This window comes from Uranotaenia lowii, chromosome 2 (assembly GCF_029784155.1).
Source record: "Uranotaenia lowii strain MFRU-FL chromosome 2, ASM2978415v1, whole genome shotgun sequence".
Lineage (NCBI taxonomy): Eukaryota > Metazoa > Arthropoda > Insecta > Diptera > Culicidae > Uranotaenia > Uranotaenia lowii.
Genome location: NC_073692.1, coordinates 416,857,187 through 416,883,360, shown reverse-complemented (window position 1 = coordinate 416,883,360; position 26,174 = coordinate 416,857,187). Strand labels below are relative to the sequence as shown.

Below are 26,174 nucleotides of genomic sequence, written 5' to 3'. Positions count from 1 at the left end.
TAAGCCTTGACATTTTTGCTAAAATTTATTAACTGAAATAATGTTATTAGAGAATTTAAAAACATACGCATTTCTGCTGCAATTTTCATCAATCTACGCTGACTTTTAACGTCAATTTATGTAATCCTTGGCCGCTATAAACTGATTCTCAATGATCAAAATGGTAGAAATATTCCTAAAAAAGCATTATTCGGGTTTTTGTATCAAGTTTTCCATCAAAATATCAATAAATCGCTTAGTTTTAAAAAGTAAAATATGATCTTGAGCGGAACCATCTTCGATCTTGAGCGGAACTACTAGCTTCCGAAAAAAACCGCTAGGTGCGCTGCCTTATGCCTTATGTCTCACACGCTGGTTTTACCCCTGAATGTAAGCAACACCCTTTTATTTCTCTAATTATATCAGCTTTAGGGACAGAAAAAATATAAAATTTAGTTCGAATAAAACTAAACATTTATTTAATTGGTGTCACAGCGTACTAAACCAGGCATGAGAAATGTTTTTCGATTCTTTTTTTTAGAAGGACGACGGTAAGGTGGAGGAAGGCTTTCATACATATTTTTTGGCATAATTCGAGAACCAATGAAGCTTATTAAGTAAAATCATTATTCCAGAATAAGAATCAAACTTCATTGCCATTACTATTCGATCTCCAAGAAGCAGCTTTCGGTTAAAGAGTTTGTTCTTGATGTTGAAATTCCAATTGAAAACGATATACCAATAAACAAAAATTCAAATTATTTTAAACACAAATTCCTTCAGTTCTAAAATGTGTTGCAAAGCACATCTGGTTAGCTATTTTATAATACTTAACGATTCAATTGGTGGCCTAGTATTGAAAACCTATCCGATACCCTACTGTTTGATTTTATGACTTGAGCTGGAACTCATGGAAATCGGTTTGGGAATTAAGTGTTTTATCTATTGAGCTAAATGCTTTCCATATTTTTTAAATATGAATTAATTTTATCGTGATTCATAAAAAACTGGAATTTATTACAAACTTTGTTCTATGAATAAGTTGTTTCGAGCAAGAATGCTGAAATAAAAAAAAATCTAAAATTTCACAGAATTTTGAGCAAATTTTTATCACAGAATCTGTGTCACTGAACACAGAAATTTGAAATATTCACAGATATTACAGCATTTTTTAATTTTAAATAGAATTCCAAAATTATTAAGATTTCTAACATTGAATAAGAAAAGTTTGAAAAAAATTTAAATGTTAACTGAGTTTTCCCAACTAAAATGGAGATAAAAGTACATAAAATCAGATTTTTTTTTCTCAAAACACTTTGATTTAGAGCGATGTACCGATTTATTTGCAAAATCTGTAATTTAAGGCATCTTCTTTTGTATTACTGACTTTGTCGCAACCTTCAAAAGTTGTTCGGGGCAATATGACCCTAAACACGCACATTCAAATAATCTCTTAAATACACTAACAAACCTAATATTTGAGATAAAATAACTAAAATTTGAGTCTAGAGAATCGATTATTTCAAAATAAGATACAGTGAATCTGATTCAACTGAATCAAAGTGAATCTTTTTCGAAGTAAGAAATAAATTTGAACGGATATTTTGAGAACAACTTTGGAAGGCTAAGTTTTTATTATTTACGTAAAAACATCAATTTTTGAACTTTAAAATCTTTAAAGATGAAATTTAATTGAAGTTTTCACAGTTACACAAAGATTTGGAATGATTGCTGTCAAAGATGTTGACAGTACAAAATGGTTCCGCTCAAGATCATATTTTAGTTCCGCTCAAGATCAGCATGGTTCCGCTCAAGATCAGAATTCTTTCTTCAGTAAAACAGCTCTAGAGTAATCAGGATTTACTCTAAAATATTCTACAAATCATCATTAGAAAGCAGAAACCAAGATCTATCCGCTGGACTAAAAAAAATTTCGTTCGGATATAAACCCTATCCATACCGCTTGGTCAACTGTTCCGAGTTGCGTCGAATTGAGCCAATTGGTTCCGCTCAAGATCATTTACCCTACGGCTAAAATGCGAACGACTGGAAAGTTTTTTGGTTAATGCTTGACAAGCTCCAAAAAGCGTTGATTAAAATGCTCGTATGCTAACGTTTAATGAATAAAGGACACATATTCGAATATTGTCGTACAGGAAATTGCCTAGCTATTGTCACAATTATTAAACACACAGATTCTACAGGCAGTGTTCCAATTATTGAATGCTTAGACATTACAGGTGGTTGTACATATTAAGGGGCATTTCGTTTAAAGAAGCATTTTTAATTACCAAACAAAAAATAATTTGTTCACCTGAAAAAGAAATGTTTAACCAATTCAAACCGGCTGCTTTCAAATTATTTTAAAGATTTGTAGGAGTTTTAAATATTTACTTTAGTAAAACTTAAAAAAAATCGTTTGAATTATTACAATTTTCGTCCAAGTTTAATTGGTTCTTCTTTTAATAGGGTAAGCACTGCCAGCGTCAAAGTTTTCGTTTGTGTGTTAAAATTTTTTACTAATTTTTATCCGAAAAAACGGGTCCTATTCTGCCAGTGATAAGTTTAACTTACTTGTTTAGTTTGGTAGTGCGTTAAAATGGTGAAATCGTGGCAAAAAGTGATATCAAACGAAAATTAAAGTGATGTTTTGTTTTCCTTTGTGACCAAGACGATGGGGCTAGCGCTGAGCCCTCCGGACCAACTCGGGTAAGAGCAGCGTATCCAACTAGCGAGCGACAATCCAGATGATGGCCATTCTCTTCCCAGGATAAGTTGTTCTTCATTTATTTATTTTTTTTTTTAATCACTACACGTAATAGAAGCAGGCATAATACATCTTATAAATACGCAGGATTCGATCTATTAGCAAAACTGATTCTTGATTCTTATTTAGGTTTGATTTTTTTAAAATATTTCCTGCTTTAGAAAGGGAAATATTTCAAAGAACCAAAACTTGAACGCAAGTTCTGAAATGTTGGATGCAAGCTTTAACTCAAGAAAGAATATGATATCCAAAATTTGCAGCATGTGTGTGTGTGTGTGTGTGTGTGTGTGTGTGTGTGTGTGTGTGTGTGTGTGTGTGTGTGTGTGTGTGTGTGTGTGTGTGTGTGTGTGTGTGTGTTTCATGTTTGATGTTTTCTGGCTTTGAATTGACATTTTTTATATTTCAGCACATTGGAATACCAGATTACTGTCGAAGTTTTTATCATTGTCAGATATTTATTTCCACTTCAGCACATTTTGGGAACATTGATCGGATGTTTAATAATAATTATTAATTATGTTGTCATAGAATAATATGCTCAATTTGTATGATTATTTTCAAAATTTCTCTTTTCACAGGCTTGTGTTTTAACAATAGTTATTTTTTTAATATTTTTAGCAAGGTTTATATCAAAAGATGAGGCGGCATGACTTAGTCTTGGTCTTTCACTCGATAACTGGATGATTCTTTTTGCTTTAGTTGGCATATTTTGTAATTCCAACATACATATATTATTTCACTTTATTTCCATTCATTCATTCATTCATTCATTCATTGCATTGCTCATTAAAATTTCAAATTTAATTTTGATTCAGTTGTTACTGTAATTTATCTGGTTTTTTGTACATGTTTAAACAAATTCATTGTTTTTTTACATTTCGTCGAGATTACTTCAGCGATTAATCCCAGTTTACATTGGGTTACTCTGTTCGATGCGACGCGTTGGGTTTGTATGGCTAGTTGTGAAAGTTCTTGAGTGATTTTATTATATTTTTAATTACGTTACATTGAAATTCATGTAGTTTCCAGCAATCGAGAAAGACGAATAGGCGATTTACATTTTCAGTGAAATCAGAACGGGGATGCCTTCCACTTAAGTTGTAATTTTAGCAGATTAATGGACATTTTTCTGTTAAAACTTTACTATAAAATAGTGCAGTTTCCCTTTTTCTGGTCATTTTTTAGTTTATTACCCACCGTGTTAAATCCAACAATTTCCTTTATAATAAAATAATGCTGCCGAAAAATGTGTTGAAAATTGAATAAAAAAATTAATGTTGATCTTTAGATATTATTAATATTCTATTGAAAAATTAAGAAACAATTTTTGTTCCAGGACTATTTCAAATTTGCTCATATAATCCAATTGTTTATCTTTCTTTTCAACAAAGTTGTCGTTGTATGTTTATTATCGTTAATTTCTTGTTTCCTTATATATTGGGCTCTCAATCTTGTATTCTGTGTATATTTTTTATTTACTCCTAATATTAATAATGCATAAACGACAGGGTAGAACATGAAAATTTACCTTTATTCCATACAGGTAGTGTCGGAGCATAGATGGACTTTGCAATCTATACTTTATTTTCAACTATTCAAGAAATACCTAACCATACTTTATTTACAGGTCTGAAAAGCAATTACGAATTTTCTTCAAAAATTATTTTTTCAATATTTTCTATATCTTTATATCAACCAATAACAGCATGATAATAATAAATGAATAAAACCATAAACTAAATACGTGTCTATCTTTTATTGGACATATTAGGATGCCAATTCTATATAGTTAGACAATTAAATTTAATTTGTATCTGGATATGTCAACAATAAAAGGTGGAAAGTCTAATCATAATTACATGACCCAATTGGTCATGCAGCTATGATTGGGCGGGGCTTATTGGCAATGAAAGTAGCCTCGGGATGTGCAGTTGCCATTCTGAAATGGGTTACTGGAATTTCAATAGAGCTAACACCACCAGCACCCGCGATTGGACAATGTTAATCAAATAGATTAACATTGGCTCTTTTGCATAACATACCTGCCAGCTCAGGGGGTCGTTGGATGGATAATACATACATACATACATACAGTTTAATTGGTTCTTCTTTCACTTTTCTCCACCCGCTATTTCGGAAAACATGGAATATTTACTTTTTGATTTGTTCAATTTCACGTAAAACGCATCATATTCATTCATTCAACTTCATTCATAACAACCGAAGCAATTGCATGAAGCGACTGCCGACTGCCCATTTAGCTCAGTAAAAGCAATTGCTAGGGGTTTTTTAATACCATTTTTTGTTATTTTTTCCAAAAAAAAAATCATTAAATTATTAAATTATTGATTCATTATTCATCAACTGAACATTGAGATATTTATCAAAAAACGATATCCCCTATCACAATAGGAAGGATAGTTGAGGGCTGAAATGTTACCTTGATTGTTATTATTTTGTAGTCCGAAATTCCTCGAGACTCAACTGAAATTTTATTGATTAATTCATTAGACTTTCGTAGAACAATAGAACAAGTAATAGTTACAATAAAGTTCGACAATTTCAACTAATTACTGAGTACTAGCGGTTCAAAGTGTGTCGGTAATCTTTTGTCTAACCTACCGGTTTTATAAATTTTCCAAATACTTGGGTAAACTATATCGCTACTACATTGACCGTTTTCTGTGATCTTCGCAAAACTTTTTGTAAATGGTTCATGCAATTGGTAAATAAACTTCGTATAACAAGATAAACTACCAATTTCAACTTACAGTGAACTTTATATCAACCAAATAAAGTAGTGATCACGAAACTAATGAAACTTTGGATGACTTAGACTGTTTTAAGCTAACTAGCTTTTGCACATTTTCTAAACGAAGTAGAAACTAATCGATTTGTTTGTTTTGATCATTTGAACCGGTTATAAATTCGATAAATGCCAATCAATACAGATAATTTTGTATTAATACGCTTAAAGTTAAACCATAATGATCTAATTTCAAATTGGTTTTGACTTAAATCTGTGTAAAAATAGAGATTTTCAAAATAAGGATCAGATTTTCTGACGGATTAGCTAATTTGGGTAGGTTGAAATTCATTTCGTTTGTTGGTGACGGTCCTTGAAGTTAGAAGTCACCTGATACAATCTCAGGTGCTTCGAAATATTACTTAGTATGCTATTCAGCAGAATACTGATTTAATCAAATATTACATCGAATCTGTGTCCAAAAACTATATAAACATGAGCAAACATCTGCTTTCTATACATTGGAGTAATTTTAATGTTTAAATATCCTTCAGTTTTTGAGAAATCGATTTTTTTATAACTATTGTCTCAAATGCCGAACCTCATATCGTGCATGTTCAATGAGCCTATCCATAATCGAGGCAACATTTCTGTTTTAATGGCAATATTTCCGTATAATTTCATTGAAAATGCTAAAAACGCATAACTTTCATACGACAAATCTGAAGATTTATAAAAATCTATGTCTTTTATAATTTCACGAAATAAAACAAAATTTGGGTTTGCCATGCAATGGAGACAGTTCATACATGAGAAAAACTTTATCAAATCTGTGTTGAGATCTTTAATTCTCTCTCTGTTGATGTTAGTTAGATTCAAAGTTTTAATGATAAATCATATGTTTATACTATTGAAACTGTTATTTTAGGATAATGGCATTATACAAACATGTTCTCAAAGTATTAAATCAAAAAGTAGCAAAACCTTGCATAAATTTTACATTTTTTATGAGTTGGTTAATTGATAAAATTCTTTCTTGCCTTACGTGCAAAGCGTATCATCCGCAAAATGCAAAGATAAAATATGTTATCATGTCAGCCATTTTGTCAAACGGGCGTAGGCGCATTTTGGAACAATTTTCGCTACAACGCATCTGGGATAAAATTGAGTTGAAATCTCAGATCGAAGACAGTAGCACATGTAAAGTCAAGTTCTGCATTATGTCCCTGAATCGGGAATTCATGTTTGGTTTTAGTCATTTATGGTTCCTTAGTATTATTTGTGGACAACATAAGTCCATCTGGACTGGGTGGGGTTAAATAGGTTCTTTTTTTGACCGAGTTAACAACAGACTCGTGTATCATTGCAGTGTTTATATTATTCAACACTTTCCAAGTCAATTTTTTCCCCTTAGTTTCTCCAAAGTTCCAACTTGAAATTAAAACATAATGTGTGATGAATTTTAACACAGAAACATGAACCAATTTCTAATCTGACTCAACACTTTTCCTGTTCCACATAATTTTTTATTTCCGTTTTTTTATCTTTTCTGATCCATCATCGTTTCCTCATGAGAGGCAACGAAGCTGACTCGTGGATAAATTGCCAATAAATCAATTTTTAATGTTCTCCACTGGTGCCGCTTCTTCGTCGAGATGTATCGGCAACACATTCGGTTTGCGGCAAACTTTTCTTCATTTCCGGCATTCCAAGTATCTCAGAAGGAGCCATCACACAACGATGACTTTCGGAAGCCACTTTTCAAGGAATCACCATCATGAATGCAGCATGTGCGGATATCGAACGTTCGAAAATTGAATGTTTGATTATGTGATAAAGATTAAATGTGAAATTAAACCCCCAGGGACGACAGGCTATGAATTCTTGCTCCCATAGGCAAAAGGAAGCTGTCAAATGTACATAAAACACTTTTCAAGCGATTCGAAACAAGGGAAACTTGCAACGGTGTGTTGATGATTTTCGTCAAGGCTCGTTAAATTTTCGAAACGTGTTCTTAACGAACTTTACCAAAAACTTGATCAGCCATGTGCAGTTTCCGTGCTTGTTCCGGTGAGGCACGAAGAAGTCTTTTTTGTGGGTACCGTTTTATCGAGTTGGTCAAACTTGTCAAGAGTCTATCAATCCGATAATAAAACTGCTTATTCTCCAAAGCGTGCTCCAATCTGGTCGCGCGAAGCTCGTGCGAAGTCAGAAGCGTACCTACTCCTTCAATTTCAGGATAGGACGTCTTTGAAAGCATTGAGTTGTCTGAAAAAACGATGTTTTACAATTAGGCTTCAGCTAAGGAATTGGACGTTTCCTAAATTTGGTTTTAAGATTTTTAAACAATTCTTAATAAAAAAAATACAGTGTTAAAATTACAAAAAAAACTCATTAGTTTTGTTTAAAATGTATAGATCAACGAAGAGAATTGCATTGCATGTTTTGTTTCTCTAAAACTAACAACGAGTGATTTTCCTGCTTCTATGTACTGCAGTATCATCCAAATTAAGTGATCTCAAATTCAAATCAAAGGAAGGGGATTGCATTTACGTCACAATTTGCTTGACAAAATATTGCTGAATTCAATCACTTGTCTTCTTGGTAACCTAAAATTTTAGTATGGCATGAATCTGGCAAAAAATGGCAAAAACCTGTGGTGATTCGAAAGCTACACTTTTTTCTCCCTTCAAGGGCAATTTGTTTCTTGCTTCGTTGTTGCGTAATAGCGAATACAGTCAACTTGGGCAACATGAAACACTTTTCAACGTTAATGACATCTAAAATTTTAATGCTTACAGATAATCATACCTCTTGTAAATCAAAAGTTTTAAGGTTGATGGGACACCAAACTGACGTAGTCAGAAAAATTATTGGTTTTACCAGTTATTTTTCAATTTACAAATACATGCGATTTTCACCCTACTAAGAAAAAGGGGTAAATTGCAACAAACTTTGTAATTAATGAAAAATAAAATGAAAACGTTTGAAAATTTATAGTTTTTGATACATTTGTGATGTCATAACGTATAAAGCACCAATGGCAGTAATGTTTGGTTTTGTTCGAATTAAATTTTACATTTTTCAGTCAAAAATTTGTTCAAGAAAAAAGTGTTAATCTGCTGCATACATTTAGGGGTAAAAAATACTACAATACTTTCTTTGAGCTTAAATCATGAAAAATTGATGATTGTCCGATAAATATTTATACACCAACAGGCAGTGTAAGCATAGCATAATGAAAGCAATATAAAGTTTGTAGGTGATATCATTAAGCCAATCCGTCATACTAGGTAAAGTTTTTACCGGCATCGAAAAATGTAAAAATTTGTACATTTATTGCTCGATTTTTTAAATTTTTTAAGAGAATCAAAAACTCTTTCGCGATGTTAAAAACTTTGTCATCATAAATTTGTTATCATTCAATGATAACTTTATTACAGTATATTAAAATAAAAATTGAATGAGTGTTGTTGTATACAAATGTTGCATCTAACCCTGCTTTTGCATGATGCCCCGTTTGACGGTATATATTTAAAGCCACCCCCTCCCTTAGATATTTTTTCGAGTATAACTTTCAGTCCAAAAAATAAGTTTACCATACTAATTATTTGATTTTATGTTCAAAAAGGTGTTTTCCTAAGTGTAAATAAATGTGTCAGAATTGGCTCGCCACCTGCAGAATTTAGCCTTCAATCATTTCAGTCCTAAGAATTTCCATTTTACAACATTGTATTTTGTTCACGAATTGAAACTAAATCTTCAACATACATTTCATTTTCTGTATTGAAATTTTAATCTGGAAACATTAAATCCTACTTCGTCTTTAGATATGGTTTTGTTTTTAAAAATGATTCTAAACAATTTAACACATCAACGAGTTTATACCCAAGCAACAATTTAAGCTTTAATTTGGTCAGCAAAACATCGTTAGGACTATGGTTTTAATCTTCATTAAAAGCTGTACATCAACAGAACACTAATACAGCTCAAATCTGGCTTTTAGAAACGTCATAATGACAAATCTTTTAGGCTTCTATAAAATCATTTTTTTTTTGTTTCGATTATAGTCTTTTTAACATCTTTTTGTCATTCGTGACTTATATCAACGATGTAGTTGGCGGATAGTCATTGAAAATCTTATCCGGTACAACTATGATCGATATTTACTCTTGGGCTCGAACTCACGGACATCGGCTCAGGAAGTAACTGACTTGTCAACTGAGCTATATCGAAAGCCCTAGATAAAATCTATATTCTTTAAAATTTTGGTCACCATAGCTTTCAAAAAACATGTTAGCCATTTTTGTTTTTCATTTGATTCCGTGGTTTCTCTGAGTTTATCGGGTAAAATTGATAAAAAAAAGTTATCTTATGAGCATATTCTAAGTCTCTTTTTTAATGCAAGTCGAGATCTTTGATAGAATATGTATGAAATAGTACCTTAAAATAAATATTTATTTTGATAGAAAAAATTAAAAAAAAAAACTGCGCGAAAAACATTTTTTAAATAACATAGTTGTATTACATGGTATAATGACATCGCAAACATAATGGAATTGATTGGAGATAAGCAAGAAAAAATATGTTCCAATACTTGACAGTGAATCTATCAATATGGTGCCATTTTTTGCATTGCGACTTTCCAATAAACATGGCGTTAATCAATTTAATGCTGAATAGCTTTATTATGGTCAGATTAATGGCTAGTTAGTATTATAAAAGTTTTATGAGAGCCATATAAATAACTAAAATTTGACGTTTCTCTCGCAAACCAGCCAATTACATGCGTAGGATGAGTTTCTCACTTTTGAGTTGTTAATCATCACTACAGTAAATGAGGACAGACTTTTCGAATGAAATTAATCTGGGATTGGTTGTAAATGGCTGGTGGAATGAAATCATGAGTTGAAGTCGAATTTCACCATCTAACGCAAAGATAGCGGCTTCCACTGAACTTTAGCCATATATCCATATAACCATGTTTCTGGTGTTTATAAATCAAGAGTATTCTCAAATTCAAGATATTATAGTGGAATTTTTCACAACCCTTCATTATCAAACAACGGAAAGAAATGTAAATTACGATGAATAATAAACAATTATACAATGAATCTTCATATTTGGTGTCTAGGTTTCAATAATTGATTTTGGGAGATTTTGAACCCAAAACATTCTTCAGATTATGTCTATCACCTTTTGTTTTGGTGATGAGGTGTATGGAAATTTTAAAATTGGCTAGCTTTGAGTAAAATTGATATAAGATGATGATAAATTAATATACTGACATAAAATTTTATGGCTGATGTTGCATCAATTAATTATTCTTCTTTCAATCAAAGTTTCATATGATGCCTTGATATTCTTGTTTCAATTTTTAGAACTATGAATAGATAAGAAAACGACAATTTGTGACATTATTCAAGAAAGTCTTCAAGTATTTTAGAATTAACGATTTTATCTTATTTATCAACTTTGTTGAAGACTACAAAACGATTTGACCTATGCTTTAAGAGATATCAAAGACCTAATTTAGTTTGAACCTTCTTTGAAATAATATCAAAATTTCCATTTTTAGCAGATTTGGAAAATGTACAAAAAAAAAGGTTTATAACGTTTTCACATAAGTCAAAATTACTCGCGGTCTTTGCGAAAGTTTAACATTGAGTTTAAAAAAAATTATTTATTTTTTCCACACGAATTTATAGAAAATTTTGAGCTGATTTATCGGTTAGTATCATAGATTAAAAATAAAAGACGAATAGACCAAAGGAATAATTTTTCTTAATAAGAAGTTTCTAGAAGCGAGGAGCATTTGAATAGAAGCTTGATCACATACTGAATTTTTTGTCAATCAACAATCAGCTATGTTGAAGAACAATGTGCCGACTCAATTCGGTATTTCTCAAAATTTTGAAATAAAATGCTCGAATTTAGCAAGGTTTTAAGATAAAATAATTCGGATTGGTTCAGCCTTGATACATGCTCAAAAAATTCTGGCAACCTTATTATAGCCGAAGCTTTAAATTCTGACTTTATTCAAAATTTTAAATTGCATTCGTTTTTTAATGATTCGGAAACATTGATTTCAAATTTAGCTTAGCTTAGCTTAGCTTAGCTTGATTGACTACTCACATCCACCTTTAAACATTGAGCCCGAAATGCTTTATTATAAATTTTTAGTTATAAGTTAATATTGAACAATTCCGTAGAATTTCCTTAATATGCTTTTCAACTCTTTATTGGTACAACAATGATATTGAATCAAATGCATTTCGAATCCCATGGTCGCAGGCGTGGCTCAGTAGAGAATTCTACATCGCCAATGGTTGCTACTCCGTGATTGACCGAGGCCACCAATTTTGTTCAAAGGTCAAATGAATGGTGCAGTTGGTGTTTGGACTTCTAGCCGAGTAGTCGACTTTTTACTGCTGCGACGTCGTTGTTTGCCGTGTGTAGCCTAGCTACTGTTAAAATTTCTCCTTTGTTCCAAACAATAGTAGATATCAACGTGCGGGATAATGGTAGCCAAAATGGAGGAAGCGCGTACCAACACGCTGCGTATCTTTTTTGGGCCTGGAAATGCTGAGCCATCGATTTCCGGAATATTTCAGTTTCTGAGACATAACATGAATTTGGTTTCGGCGAACCTCTTGGCGATGTACAAGGAGCCCAAGGAACATTGTGTCTACTTAAAGTTCAAGTCGGAGGCTCTGCTAGAGGAGACGCTGCAACGGTTGCCATCTTCGATGGACTTTGTTTATGCCGATAATACCTCTACAAAAGTTACATTTTCTGCAGCAAGTAGTGTATTGAGATATGTGCGAGTTTTCAATCTACCACCGGAGATAGAAGACAAGGAATTATCAGACGTTTTTTCGAAATTTGGAACTATCCAACGTATGGTGCGCGAGAGATATGGATCTGAAACCGGATTTCCTATATGGACTGCAGTTCGAGGTATACACATGGAAATAAAAAATGAAATTCCCTCGACGGTACATGTGCGTAACTTCCAAGCACGCGTTTATTACGATGGCTTACTAAATAAATGCTTCGCTTGTGGTAGTTCCGAGCACATCAAGGCTGGCTGCCCGAAACGCGTGACAGTGAATAATCGCTTGAATATCTTGCGATATAGTGACGTTGCTGCCGGTTCTAGCCGGTTAGTAGAAAAGATTCAGGAAAAAAACGTTTGCATTACCATGCCGAAGCCTTTGTTGAAAAATGAAGTCCCCGGTGAATCGTGCGCTCGGAACACATCGGATATTACAACAAAAGCAATCCAAAATGATTCGATACAGTGCACCAGTGATGGAGGGAACCGGATTGGAGACGAGGAAAAAGCTCCTAGTTTGGGAGAAGATGTGGAAACAATTGCAGAACAAGATGTGGAGGAGCTGGACGTTGCGATAGGCGATAAAGAGCAAGCTTTTTCAAAGGTTTCATCGGACCGCACAAAACGTGGACGCACGGAAATGAAAACTGATGGTAGAACAGCATCCGAAACTTCTTCGGAGTCGGATTCGGGAACAGTGAAAACAGTACCTTCGGCTAGTATCTCGTTGGCACAGAGTATGCTAACGCGTGCTAGATCTAAATCAAAGCAGCAAAGAAAGCAATAGTGTTTGTTTTTTCACTTAACTCAGTTGTAGAATTGAGTTAACTTGAGATGATTTAAATTGTTGTTGTATGGTAATCTTGTGAAATAATAGTAAAAAAAATCGATTTCTAGCTATGTAATTTAGAAAACAGTAACAATGAAATGTAGAACACAACGGTGGCTAAACACAACTGTAGGTTTAATTATTTGTATTAATTTGTTATATTTTCAATAAAAAAAAAAAAAAAAAAAAAAAAAAAAAAAAAAAAAAAAAAAAAAAAAAAAAAAAAAAAAACTCTTTATTGGTACAACAATGATATTGAATCAAATGCATTTCGAATCCCATGGTCGCAGGCGTGGCTCAGTAGAGAATTCTACATCGCCAATGGTTGCTACTCCGTGATTGACCGAGGCCACCAATTTTGTTCAAAGGTCAAATGAATGGTGTCTGGGACTGACAACACATTCACAATGCCCAAAACTGATGCTCTCTCTTTTATCATCAATAACGGTGCCGGCCACGTCCTAGTAGTCAATAGATAGTTTGAAAAGAGGAGAAAGGGATGAAAGAAATAATTCGTGCCTTAGGACCGAGGTCACCTCTGCATCCTAGCAAATAATTTTGTTCTGGGGAGTGGGTAAAAGGATGTAATCTGGAGACACTTTTGACTAGTGTGATCTGATTATTAGCATTATATTCTGCTATTCTCCTATTTTCCTAAAGACAAAATAACTTACTGTTACAATTCAAGTAACTTAAAAGTGAACTTGAAAAATAACCTAACTTAAATCCCTAATTAACAAGCTCGTATCCTATACTAGAATTTCTATCTTGTCAATGAGTGGGCTCTTCATTTTAAGTAACCTCGAACAACAGAAAACCAACCTGTTACTTTTCTTTCAAAATTTAAAACAGAGCAGTTGAAAATAAATAACTGTCAAGCATGCATCTTTTTATTCAAATATGCCTATTCATACACCACGTTCGCATATCCATGTCGTATCAAAAACTGTCATGCTGATTTTCAAAGATTCATGAAGAAAAATGTTTAGCTTTGAAAGATAAATTACTAATGTTCTTTGGAACAGTAATACAAAATTTCTTCAATCTATATTATTGAGCTGAAAGCTAATCTATTTTCGATACTCTACCATAGTTTCGCTCATTTGTGCAGCATTCTAATATCTGTTCACTCTAAAAACTTGACAATACATTTATTTTTGTGCCCTTCGATGATCATTAACACGGGCTAGATAGAAACATGGCTCCAAAACAAATAAAAAAATGGCTTGTGTCTTTTTAAAGAAAAAAAAAAAAGTAATACCATTTTGAACGATTTGTTAATGACAAACACAGTCAGGCGATATTTAGAAAATTAATTTGTTTGACTGTATAAATTATGCGAACTCTACGAAAGAAAAATTGAATTTATGCATGCTTCACTAGTTTTTCATTGTAAACAATTGCACCATTGAAAACCATTAATGATTCATTAAAACTTTAAGGTTGAACAAAGCAATTTAATCCAGATCAACCAAATAAAATCATATCAAAATCATAAGTATCTGTATATATCTGAAGCTTGGAAATTTCAATATCAATTATTTTTTTTGAATAAGAAGGGTTTTTTATACAAATACTTAGCTTAGATCGGTGTTGTTTTGATGTTTCCGTACTTCTTAAAGATCTTGAAGAAAATCTCTCTTCGGTCGCCGGTAGGTCATTTAAATTGCGCAGAAAAAAAAACGGTCCAAACCACTTGCTGCTCTTACAATCAACCACCAAACTCGTTCAAAACACTTCCGGTGGTTAGTCTTCCAGTAGACATCCCGTCTCTCAAACTAAGGAACGTGTTTTCGATTATTTAAACAATAAAAATTCTATCAAAAACAATGAAATCAGAAAAATTTTCGCGGACCCGTATAAAAGCGATTCGGAAACATTGATTTCAAATTTCTTAAAAAAGTTGAAAATTAATTTTCAAGCTAATTTATAGTTTAGAATAAGGAACATAATTTTCAATAGTATATTTATCTATTACTTTTCAGTAATATGATTTGAAACTTTGATTCTGATTTATTTCGAATCATATCAGATAAAAAATCGTTTCTCTGTTATGGCCATGAGTAAGACAATCGTTTAAAGTTTGTTGTTATTTATTGTGCATTTTTGGTATTGACATTATTTTTGTTAAATTTGAATTTTGAAAACTCCTCCTGGACGGGTCCTTTGAACGGGCCTGAATATCTGAATAAAACTTGATGTTTCTTCGATAAGATTCCGTTAACTTAACACTAAACGTTCTTACATCTTCTGAGCATGGTTGTCCATTTCTCCCCGAGCGGCTTGAAAAATGCAACTCAGTGAACTTTTCGTTCTGAAACATTTGCCCTGCTCTGTTAAGACGCCGGGCGTACACTCAATCAAAGAGCAGAGAACGCTTCGCCAGGAAGAGCAAGAGAAAAAAAATCATCACATTGAGTGTAGGGGAGCAGCGCTAAAGCAACTCAGTAGGCTTGGTGCTTTCCCAACAAGAAAAGGAAGAAGAAGAAGTAATATCGTTTCGTGCTGTTTGTTTGCCTACTGTGGTAGGAAGAGAATCAAAAAAATGCACTTCAGTTGTGTGTTTCGGGATTTCTCCTGCTCACACAGTAGTGTTGCTATTGGGGCACCGGTTTTGCTCGACACTTGGCTTCGGCTGTACTCGGAAACGAGTGTAGAGCATTTCGGAATGAAGTGTGGTTCTCTATAAATCGCAAAAGATTACGGTGCGATTTACACAGCACACTGTCGGATTTGAGAAGTGCGGACCAACCATGCTTCTGAGGATATGATGGCTAGCATTTTACAAATACTAAAACCATCAGCCCATAGAAAGTGTAGTATGTTTACTCATGACCAGGCTTGGCAAATATCATCGTCATGAGGCGTGAAGCTGTGACTGTGAAGCCTCTTGGTCCGTCAAACTCAATTGACTGTTCCTTAACGACCAGTCACTTCGTTTGCCAGTCATTCATTCCCCATTCATTTGAAGCTAAAATAATAATCTAGTCAAGGAATCGCATTCAAACGACCGATGACGAAAAAGAAACGCATTTATTATTATTGTTGCTCCTGCCAGCAAGCTCGTTTTCAGTTTTTTATTGCTATTGGGGATTTTTTTTTTATCTGACAATTTGCGCCGGGGGTCTTCAGATTTTCCCCAAAATTGAAAATTTGGTTTATTTTTGCGACTTAAAAACACATGTATTTTTTCAGATTTCTAACATTTTTATTTTTTGAGTTAGCTTCGGTTAGATTTTTTTGTAATTAAAAAATAACCATTTTTCAAAGCTACATAACTCTGTTGTTTCTTAACGGAAATTATAAAATAGCACATCAAAATGCATTGAAATTTTATCAGCTTTCCAAATAAAATAGTTGAAAAAAATTGAATAATGACCTTCAGCATGAAAAGTTGTAAATAAACTTTAAATGGCGTCTAAAAGTACCGTCTGCACCACCGAATATTTTGCAAAAAATACCATTGTATAGCTCAATTCATGGTGCAACTTTCATCTGAAGACACCAAAGTGGGCCATTAACACCTTGAAGAGTTATGAAAGAAATAATGACAATAAATCTCTTTTTTTTTGCATCGAAAACAAACAATGATCGAACAACTGCACTCACATATGGAGATAGCAAGCACTTCTAACAACATGGAAACAAAAGAACTTACCAAAGCAGGTAGAAACACTACTTTTTCGTGCTTTGTAGAGTGTTTGCAGAAAAAATGACTTTATATTTTAACCAAAATTCTTAGTATCGTATTTTTAATGTGATATAACTAATAATGGGAATGTTGCTTTTACAACCTGGTCATATACTATATAACTTATTAACTTTTCGATCAAAGATCATTGTGAAACATAATCAATGCCAATAGTAGAAGGTTCAGTCCCTGTGTTTGGAATCAATGAAATGTGATTAAAAAATGAAATATAGACGTGCTTTACATAGTTTTTATATCGGGAGCTAAGCACTGGACACTAAAATTCTTTCCCATTGATCAATATAGTATGAGAAAGTGGCACAAATGTTGTAGAAATAATCGAAGAGCTGAGTATGGCCAGCTCAGGCTGTAAAATGATGAAAATATGATACTTACACCGTATTCGTTTTCTACATTCGTCCAGTTTTAAGGTTTACCATACTAGAACAAACATAATTCGTTGTCAGTGTTTTGCTACCTCGATCGCTCACACACGAATCTTCAGTGTTCCACCGTCCATTTTAATCAAATCTGGGGAATTTCGGATGCAAAACTTAGCGCATAAACTTCTAAAAATGACAGTAAAATGTGCATAACTCGTTGTGACCTGGTACAAAACTGGGTATAACTAAACGAATACGTTATTAGATTTTTGGATATAACATGAAGTCAGTTAACTGCAACAATCTACCGCCTCTACTTTCATAACAGTCCCATATATAAAAACAAGCAAGCGAGACAATCAGCTTTTTCTTTTTTTTAATATATTTTTAAATTGTGACCACCACTTTCAGCATAAAAGAAAATCGTTTCTAGGTTGTCATAATTAATCGTTAGACCTGAAATTTTCGAAATTGGGTTATTGGTAAGGTCGAGAGCACCATTTTTATTCATTATGGGACTGTTAATCGACAATATTTGAAACCTTTTTCAAATCTACTAGCATAACAGTCATAACAGTCCCATACAGAATATATTTTTCTCGCTAAGCTACTATCTAAGACTTGAATTTGATCATTTTTGAACTTCTAAATGCAATTGTCAGAAAAAGAAACATACTTTTGGAAAAATATCGTGATTTGCACATTGTAAGTTGAATCTTTTTACGATTTTTGATTGCATCCGATAGTTTTTCGCTCAGGAAGTCATTCCTAAGAAAGGCAGACCAGCCTTCGAAAACTAGTGTGCATCATTCGACATCAAGTGAGTTAAAAAAAATGTTTAAATGATTCAAAGCAATAAACCAAAGACTATTTCGCCGAAAGAAGCATTGAAAAGTAACCAAATCCGTGGTATTTCACATATGGGACTGCTATTCAGGTATATTTCATATAGAAATATAGCGAATTGATTTTTTTTTCGAAATTTCTAGAACAAAACCTCTTTTTTTAGTGTTTTATTTTGAAGCCCTATGTTGACCTAAAATGGCGAAAATTCATATGGGACTGTTATGCGATTAGGAGCAGTCTGAAAAGGACGAAAAAATAGTGTTTTTTACCTGCTTTGATGAGTTCTTTTGTTTCCATGTTGTTAGAAGTGTTTGCTATCTCCATATGTAAGTGCAGTTGTTCGACCATTGTTTGTTTTCGATGCAAAAAAAGAGATTTATTGTCAATATTTCTTTCATAACTGTTCAAGGTGTTAATGGCCCACTTTGGTGTCTTCAGATGAAAGTTGCATCATGAATTGAGCTATACAATGGTATTTTTTGCAAAATATTCGGTGGTGCAGACGGTACTTTTAGACGCCATTTAAAGTTTATTTACAACTTTTCATGTTGAAGGTCATTATTTAATTTTTTTAAATAATTTTATTTGGAAAGTTGATAAAATTTCAATGCATTTTGTTGTGCTATTTTATAATTTCCGTTAAGAAACAACAGAGTTATGTAGCTTTGAAAAATGGTAATTTTTTAATTACAAAAAAATCTAACCGAAGCTAACTCGAAAAATAAAAATGTTAGAAATCTGAAAAAATACATGTGTTTTTAAGTCGCAAAAATGAACCAAATTTTCAATTTTGGGGAATATCTAAAGACCCCCGGCGCAAACCCGTCAGATAATAAAAAAAAATCCCCTATTGTTGCTCTCTGCCAGTGAGGCTCCGTCAATTGAGATCAGTGCCAGTCGTTTGATGAAACAAAACTAGTCGGGTCAAGCGTGACGGGCGAAATTTACCAACACTGCTCATGACCGTTGGCTTAGAAGACTTGAACGCTATCCTCTACGATACGCTGGTGGCATTCGATTATCCATTCAAAATGAAATTTTGCACAGTTATACTTGATAAAAGGATCAATATTAGGGGTTGGGAGCAGTGACATTTTGGCTTATTAAAACCTTCATATAACTGTGCCTAGAATCCTCTACGATCGTAGAAAATAATGTTAATAAAATTGAGAATGAATCAGCTGTTTGCAAATTGATACTTGAAGGGTGATACGGTCAAAATTTGTACAATATCAACTTGACGTATTTCTTTCAATTTTGCATTTCAAAAACCCCTCATTTTGAAGATGTGTGTGTGTAGAATGTTTCTCTTATTTTGATTTTGGAATTCACTCTTGTCAAAATGCCGTCCAAGGAAGAAGAGCAGCGTATCAAAATTTTGCTCGCGCATCGCGAAAATCCGAACTACTCGCACGCAAAGCTGGCAAAATCGCTAAAAGTTGCCAAATCAACCGTTACAAATGTAACTAAAGTGTTTGGGGAACGTTTGTCGACAGCCAGGAAGTCTAAATCAGGGAAAATCGAAAACCGGAAGCCACTGAGACGACAAAGAGAGTTGCCCGTACTTTCAAGCGAAACCCTAACCTCTCTCTCCGAGATACCACAAATAAGCTGGGTGTATCGTCTACAACCGTGCATCGGGCCAAAACACGTGCCGGACTATCGACTTACAAGAAGTTAGTGACTCCAAATCGCGATGATAAACAAAATACGACGGCCAAAGCGCGATCCCGGAGGCTGTACACGACGATGCTGACGAATTTTGACTGCATGGTAGTGGACGACGAAACCTACGTCAAAGCCGACTACAAGCAGCTTCCGGGACAGGAGTTTTATACGGCAAAAGGAAGGGGAAAGGTAGCAGATATTTTCAAGCACATGAAACTGTCTAAGTTCGCGAAGAAATATCTGGTTTGGCAAGCCATCTGTACCTGTGGCTTGAAAAGCAGCATTTTCATAGCTTCCGGGACTGTCAACCAACGAAATTTACGTGAAAGAGTGTTTGAATAAACGTCTGCTGCCTTTCCTGAAGAAACACGGTTGTTCCGTACTATTTTGGCCGGATTTGGCATCTTTCCATTACGGTAAAAAGGCCATGGAGTGGTACGCCGCCAACAACGTGCAGGTGGTTTCCAAGGTCAAGAACTCTCCCAATATGCCAGAGCTTCGCCCAATTGAGAAATACTGGGCTATTGTCAAGCGGAACCTAAAGAAAACCAAAAAAAAAAACTGATAAGGACGAGCAGCAGTTCAAGGCAAACTGGCTTTCTGCGGCGAAGAATGTAGACAAGGTGGACAAGGTGGCTGTACAAAATCTGATGGCAGGGGTTATGTGTAAGGCCCGGCAATTCGGATTTGGAAAAGCGGAAGCCTAACTGAATATTTTCCTGAATTTCATACTAATTAAACTTGAATAAGAAATTTAATTTGATATTTTAAATAAACGATTTCACCGATTATAACGCGTTTTCCCTTCACCAAATTTTTATCTAAGAAAAAAGAACAATTATTATGTTAATTAATTTGTGTTATTTGAAGGTTTTCTTAAACATGAAACAATGTTTTTCTTTTCATAAGACTTTTTGAAAAATTTTCCAAACTACCACTCGACGACATCGCCCCTGATAAGGAAAGAAATTTCCTCCATTAAAATGACTGATGGTGATGGTTTGTTGTCGAAATTCCGCCAGCTCAGAAACACGAGTTAAAGTTTGTGGCCACGAGCTACCATTAAATCCGGTAGTATAGCCAATAAATACAGTATCTCGGGTTTGCTGCCGCCTCAGGATGATACCTCCATACATTAGATCCTGTAGAAGGAAACCCAAAACGAAAGGACTTTTTTCCCATTCCCCAAACCAGGCACACTTTTTGCTGGTCTAATACTTTCCTGGTTTATGTGTGTCGTCCCTCCAAACAATGTCCTACAACATGATTTAGCCCCGGGGAAGATCCACTTCCGTCGTCAGCAAGCTCAGCTTCAAGGAAACTCTTTTTTTTCTTCCGTGGTCGGGGGTGTGGCGTATCGAAATGATGGTGAAGTGATCTAATTTTACTCCGATTATATCACATGGTGGCATTCCTTCATAAACAGCTAGCTACCAGCACCCGAAAATGTATCGGTAGCAACGGACCGACGCCATTTTCTGGGGGCCCGCCCGACGACGTCTTGCTGCTGGCTTACAAATAATGGAATTTCTGAACGAATCCGAAGGCGAAATTATTGTTTTATCATCAATTTCGGTAAATAAATTATCCCCGGGATTGGGTTCATTCTACTGGGAAGGAATCGAACACTCCTTTTTTTACGTTCGGTTGAAATGTTTGTCGTGTATTTTTTTGCATCGCAAGGAAATTGTTATATCCAAATTTTGGTTGGAAATGCAATTACCAATATTTCTAGCTTTCCATGCAAGGCTAAAAACCAATTTGAGTCCCCAAGTTTTGAAATCGGAAACATACCCCTTATTTTGACCACAGTGTTTCAAGAGTTCCAAGTTGTTTGAATACAAGGGAGCGAGGCTTAGTTGGTTGCTTGATGACGGGCTGATAATATGTACCGTAAAACGTCTTTTCATTTGGATATCTCTTTCGTGACGCCAAATTAGTACGGGAATTTAAATTTGAATAAAAACGAAAGTCTTCATCTGTCATGCCAACCCAATTTCGAAAAAAAAATCCAGATAAACCGTTTGTAGCTTTCAAAAGCTCGTTCGTCTTTGGAAGCTTTTACTCATCTTTTATCTCATGTACGTCATCTTTCACGACCATATTCATCATCCGAAAAATCATCATAAATCTTTTCTGGCTTCAAACTCCAAGTGAACGCTTCCGGCACAATTTTCCACCGAAGTTAAATCAGTATTCCAACTGCAAGTCCGATTACTTTATGCCCATAACTCTCGCAATTCGACATTTCGGCAATCCCTCGTTAGAGGAATGAAGGCAAACGAAAATCCTTCCACATGCGTCGTTGCGCTAATGCTCAAAATCCAAGTACCTACATCTCATTCCGGCAGTACAGTTTGAGTAAATCTTACCCACAGGGAAGATTTCGAGGAGGCCGAATGAACAGAGGCATTAAAACGCCAGTCCGCATTATCACTCCAACTTAATTAAACCATAAATCGTCTGAGCGGAACAAGAAAAGGCTTTGCTCACCCACCATAAGCAGCTACAATTTTCCACATACTTACATACTCGGGTATCGGGTTCTTGGCAAAACTCGGGCTCTTGTTTCCCGGTAATGCTGGAGCCCCACGGAATCGGAAGAATTTTGTAGATTCGAAGAAGCAGCAGCATTCCGATAACCGTTTTTACATGCAGCAGCAACTGCAGCAATGTTTCATCCTTTGTGTGTGGAGTAGGTAACTGAAAACAGTTGTTGGAATTCGAAGCACCACGTTTTGCTATCGTCCTGTTCTTGGAAGCACCCCAGCATCTTCTTCATTCTCAGAGTCTTCCGGTTCTGGGACCAAAAAGTCACGTGCTTAATCCCAACATCCGAAGTTCATTCCGAACCATTATTTGGCTAACTCTGTCTCTGTCTCTCTCTCCAAAAGTCCCGGAGAACATCTGGGATATTATATCAATGAGATTTTCAAGTTAAAAGATCGAGGCTAGACTCGATGTTCGACAAACTAAATATCCTTCCTTGATTCCTTGATTCCAAATCAATTTCCTCTAAATATAAGGGAGTTCTAATGTACTTTTAAAAAATTCATTTATTTATAACTCATTCTAATGTGATGTGACGAAACGATGTTCGGATCAAAAAGTGGTCGAAGTAAATTGCGTGTAAAACGGTTATTTTTTTAATAAAAAAAATATATAAAAAAATTTTTTTTGAAGTTTAATATGTTTAAAAGGCAAAATAAAAACTCAGTTAAGATTCCGGACGACCTAATTACCTAGTCACCAAATCCAAAGTTTTCGAAAAAATTTTAAAAAAAACAGTAGAAAGTATAGAATAAAACTTCTACTGAGAACTCTTAAAAATGTATCAAAAACGTATAAGCATAAAAAAGCAAGCATAAAAGATACTATATGGTATTTATTAAAAAAAATTAGGTAAAATATTTTAGAAATACTACTGAAAACCACTTTTCAATCACCTCGAAATACCGATTTTATACCGATTTTTCGGATTTCCATACCGAAAAAAGATTTCTTTGGGTTCGAAAATATCGATTTAAATATGCATCACTGCTCACAAGAGTGAACGAGAGTATTCACATCCAGTGATGCCACACATACCGATTTTCCGTTATTTACACTGATTTTTGAGTAGAATTTTGTTCAAGTATCAGTTTATACTGATACCAATTTTTGTCAATACATACCGATTTTTACGATTTTTAATCCAACGTTGAAATTTCAGCTAAATTCCCGGCCCACTTTAGGCAGGGTATCCTCTTCGGGACAAAACAACTGTAACAAGCTCGAAGCCAATGGACTCAGTTCAAGGCTAATATTTGATCTTTTGCGACTGCCAGTAGACCAATTTAGAGGCCAATCTCAATTGACAATATTGTTGTTTCCTGAGATGCTTAGTTTTCAAAGAACAATATACACTGTTTGAATATGATCCTTTTCCACCTCGTCGCCAGATGTGGTATTTCGAATAATTTGAAGTGCCATCAGAATACATAATTTGTCATTACCATCGGTATAATCTTTAAACCTTTTCTATCTTGTAAGATATACTTAAGAGCCAAATTCCGACCATAGCAACCGCATCCGTGGTCCAATATACCAGTTCCAACTCCATTTTTTTAGAACTAGTTTAGGATTTGTCCAAAACTGACGTGTTTTGGACCCAATTTGACGCAGTTCTTAATCTTTTGACAGTAAATGAAACATAAATGGGATGACAGTTGTTTCTCTGGATTGGATCTATTTTCGGTGGTCCAATTTTTGAATAAATTAGACCCAAGAATAGACCACGGATAAAGTCGCTTTTACTCGAGAACTCGCTGCACTATAAACAAACAAGGAGAAATAAAGGCATGGAGGCCATACCAGGCAAAATGGGTACCTACATATTTTCAGTTTTGGTAAAACTTTGTGTTTTCAAGTTTTTTTTCTCCAAAATACGCATTTTTTTGAGCGTATTAATTATTTATTTTTGCATAAATTTCTTGAGTTTTCATAAGGCCAATGCGTGATTTTTCAAAAAAAGAGGTTGTTTATCAGACACAACCACAAGTTTTACGTAAAATTACGGCATCTTCTTTCAATTTCACAAAAACTTAATAATTTATTGGGCTTGTGATATAGCTCAGTTGGCAAGTCTGTTGTCTCCTGAGCCGATGTCCGCGAGTTCGAGCCCAAGAGCAAACATCGAACACAGTTGTACCGGTTCAGTTTTTCAATAACGATCCGCCAACTGCAACGTTGATAAAGTCGCGAATGCCATAAAAATGGTAAAACTACTATAATCGAAACAACATCAACATTAATAATTTATTTGATATGAATTTGTTTAATTTTAACTTTTATATTTTTTTTTTGTTATAGCTAGTGTCTTTTCTAATCAGCCTTAACCCCTTGACACTGCAAAATGTAAACTAAATAAGCTCCAGCGCCGACTCTCTTAGCAAGCCAAGCCCTAGTTGAACTTAAATGTGTTCAGTTCAAAAGTTGCTGAGCAACTAATCGGTTTCGCTCAAATTTTGATTTTATATGCCGATAATATCTTAGCGCACGCAAAATGAAGGAAAAGTTGAAAGCATAGTAACGAAAAAGGGGGGAGCACACGAGCGAATATCGACGAACAAAAGCTTGCTTTGATCCATTGGTTTTTTCATCCGGATCAATTTAATGTACACTGTCGGTCAAAAGTTTGGGATCACCCAAATTTTGAGCAACAGATTGCATTGTGCTTCAATTTTTCAAAATAGCTACTTACAGCGATGGACATAAACATCTGACACTTTTAATGTTCTGTTGAAATTTTTGTTGTTTTAACGTAATCTTTCCTTCTATGGAAATTTTATGCTCTTTGATAGAGAACATTTCCTAGAATCTATTCACATAAAAAATATGCAAATAAAACAAACTTTTTGGAGTTAATGTAATTGCGATGAGTTAGCATGTGTCGAATACTTATGTCCATCTGCTTCATGAAAACTTCAAGTAAAGATTGATTATTTCTCGATAATTTTTACCAAGATTAAGAAAAATCTTGGAATTTTTTTCGCCTTAAGCGCTGTCATCTTAGGAGTTCTTGCGAATCTGTTGGGCTAAGTAAATATGTTTTGCCAATTACATATGAAGAAAATATATGCAATGTTTCAAAGATTTGGTGAGATATGGCCACCAAAAATTGTTTCCAAACTTCTGGCCGGCAGTGTAAGTACACCAACTTCTCTAGGGAAGCAAACAGCAACGCACACATAATTTTTGTCGCTCCATCCGACCACCGGGGAGAATGGCCAATAATTTAATAAAACCGGGACGGCGCAATCGTTGGCCTTTTATAACTTCGGATCTGGTGCAGTTGGATCGACTGTCTTGGTTTTTTTTTGCTCGGGGGTTTTGCGCACCAATTTGTGTTTGCGTTTTATTAGTATTGGTGTACCAACACATAGCCGACCCAAAATGATGTACGGAAAAGATGTCCGTTAAAGAGGCGTTTTTCGTGACGCGAGATCCGTTCGCGAATTTCAATTTGCCCCCCTATAATGTTGCCGTAAGACGTAATTCTACGCCAAGAATAATTTCCCATGGGATGATAAAAAACTTGAAGAAATATCTCTCTACTTGCTGCATTTATTTATTTGTTATCCTAAGCGCACTTACATCTAATACTAGCCCAGCAAACATTTATGAAGGTATAACGCAGGAGCAACAGAATTATTCAAACAAATATACCAGATGAAAAGATTGTATTAAACTTACCAAAATAGCATATAGCTACAAAAGTGGAGGCGATATATCTACAATAACAAGATTCCAACGGTTCGATTTTCCCACAAAAAGCGAAATAAACGAAAAAAAATTTCCTCGACCGAGATTTGAATTGAAGTCCTCTGAGTTCGCAGTACAGTATCTTAAAACGATGCCAATCCATCAGTTGATATGACCCACGCTA

At 34.5% G+C, this 26,174-nt stretch overlaps 1 protein-coding gene across 1 annotated transcript in view; it reads right to left on the bottom strand.

Moving 5' to 3' along the window:
• Window positions 1-26,174, bottom strand: part of LOC129743438 (uncharacterized) — a 157,616-nt gene that overhangs the window by 68,742 nt on the left and 62,700 nt on the right. The window contains exons 4-5 of the mRNA XM_055735472.1: window positions 22,276-22,450; window positions 12,697-13,088 (exon numbers count right to left, since the gene is read on the bottom strand). Coding sequence (XP_055591447.1) covers window positions 12,697-13,088; window positions 22,276-22,450 — 567 coding nt within the window. The remainder of the gene's footprint in view (window positions 1-12,696; window positions 13,089-22,275; window positions 22,451-26,174) is intronic.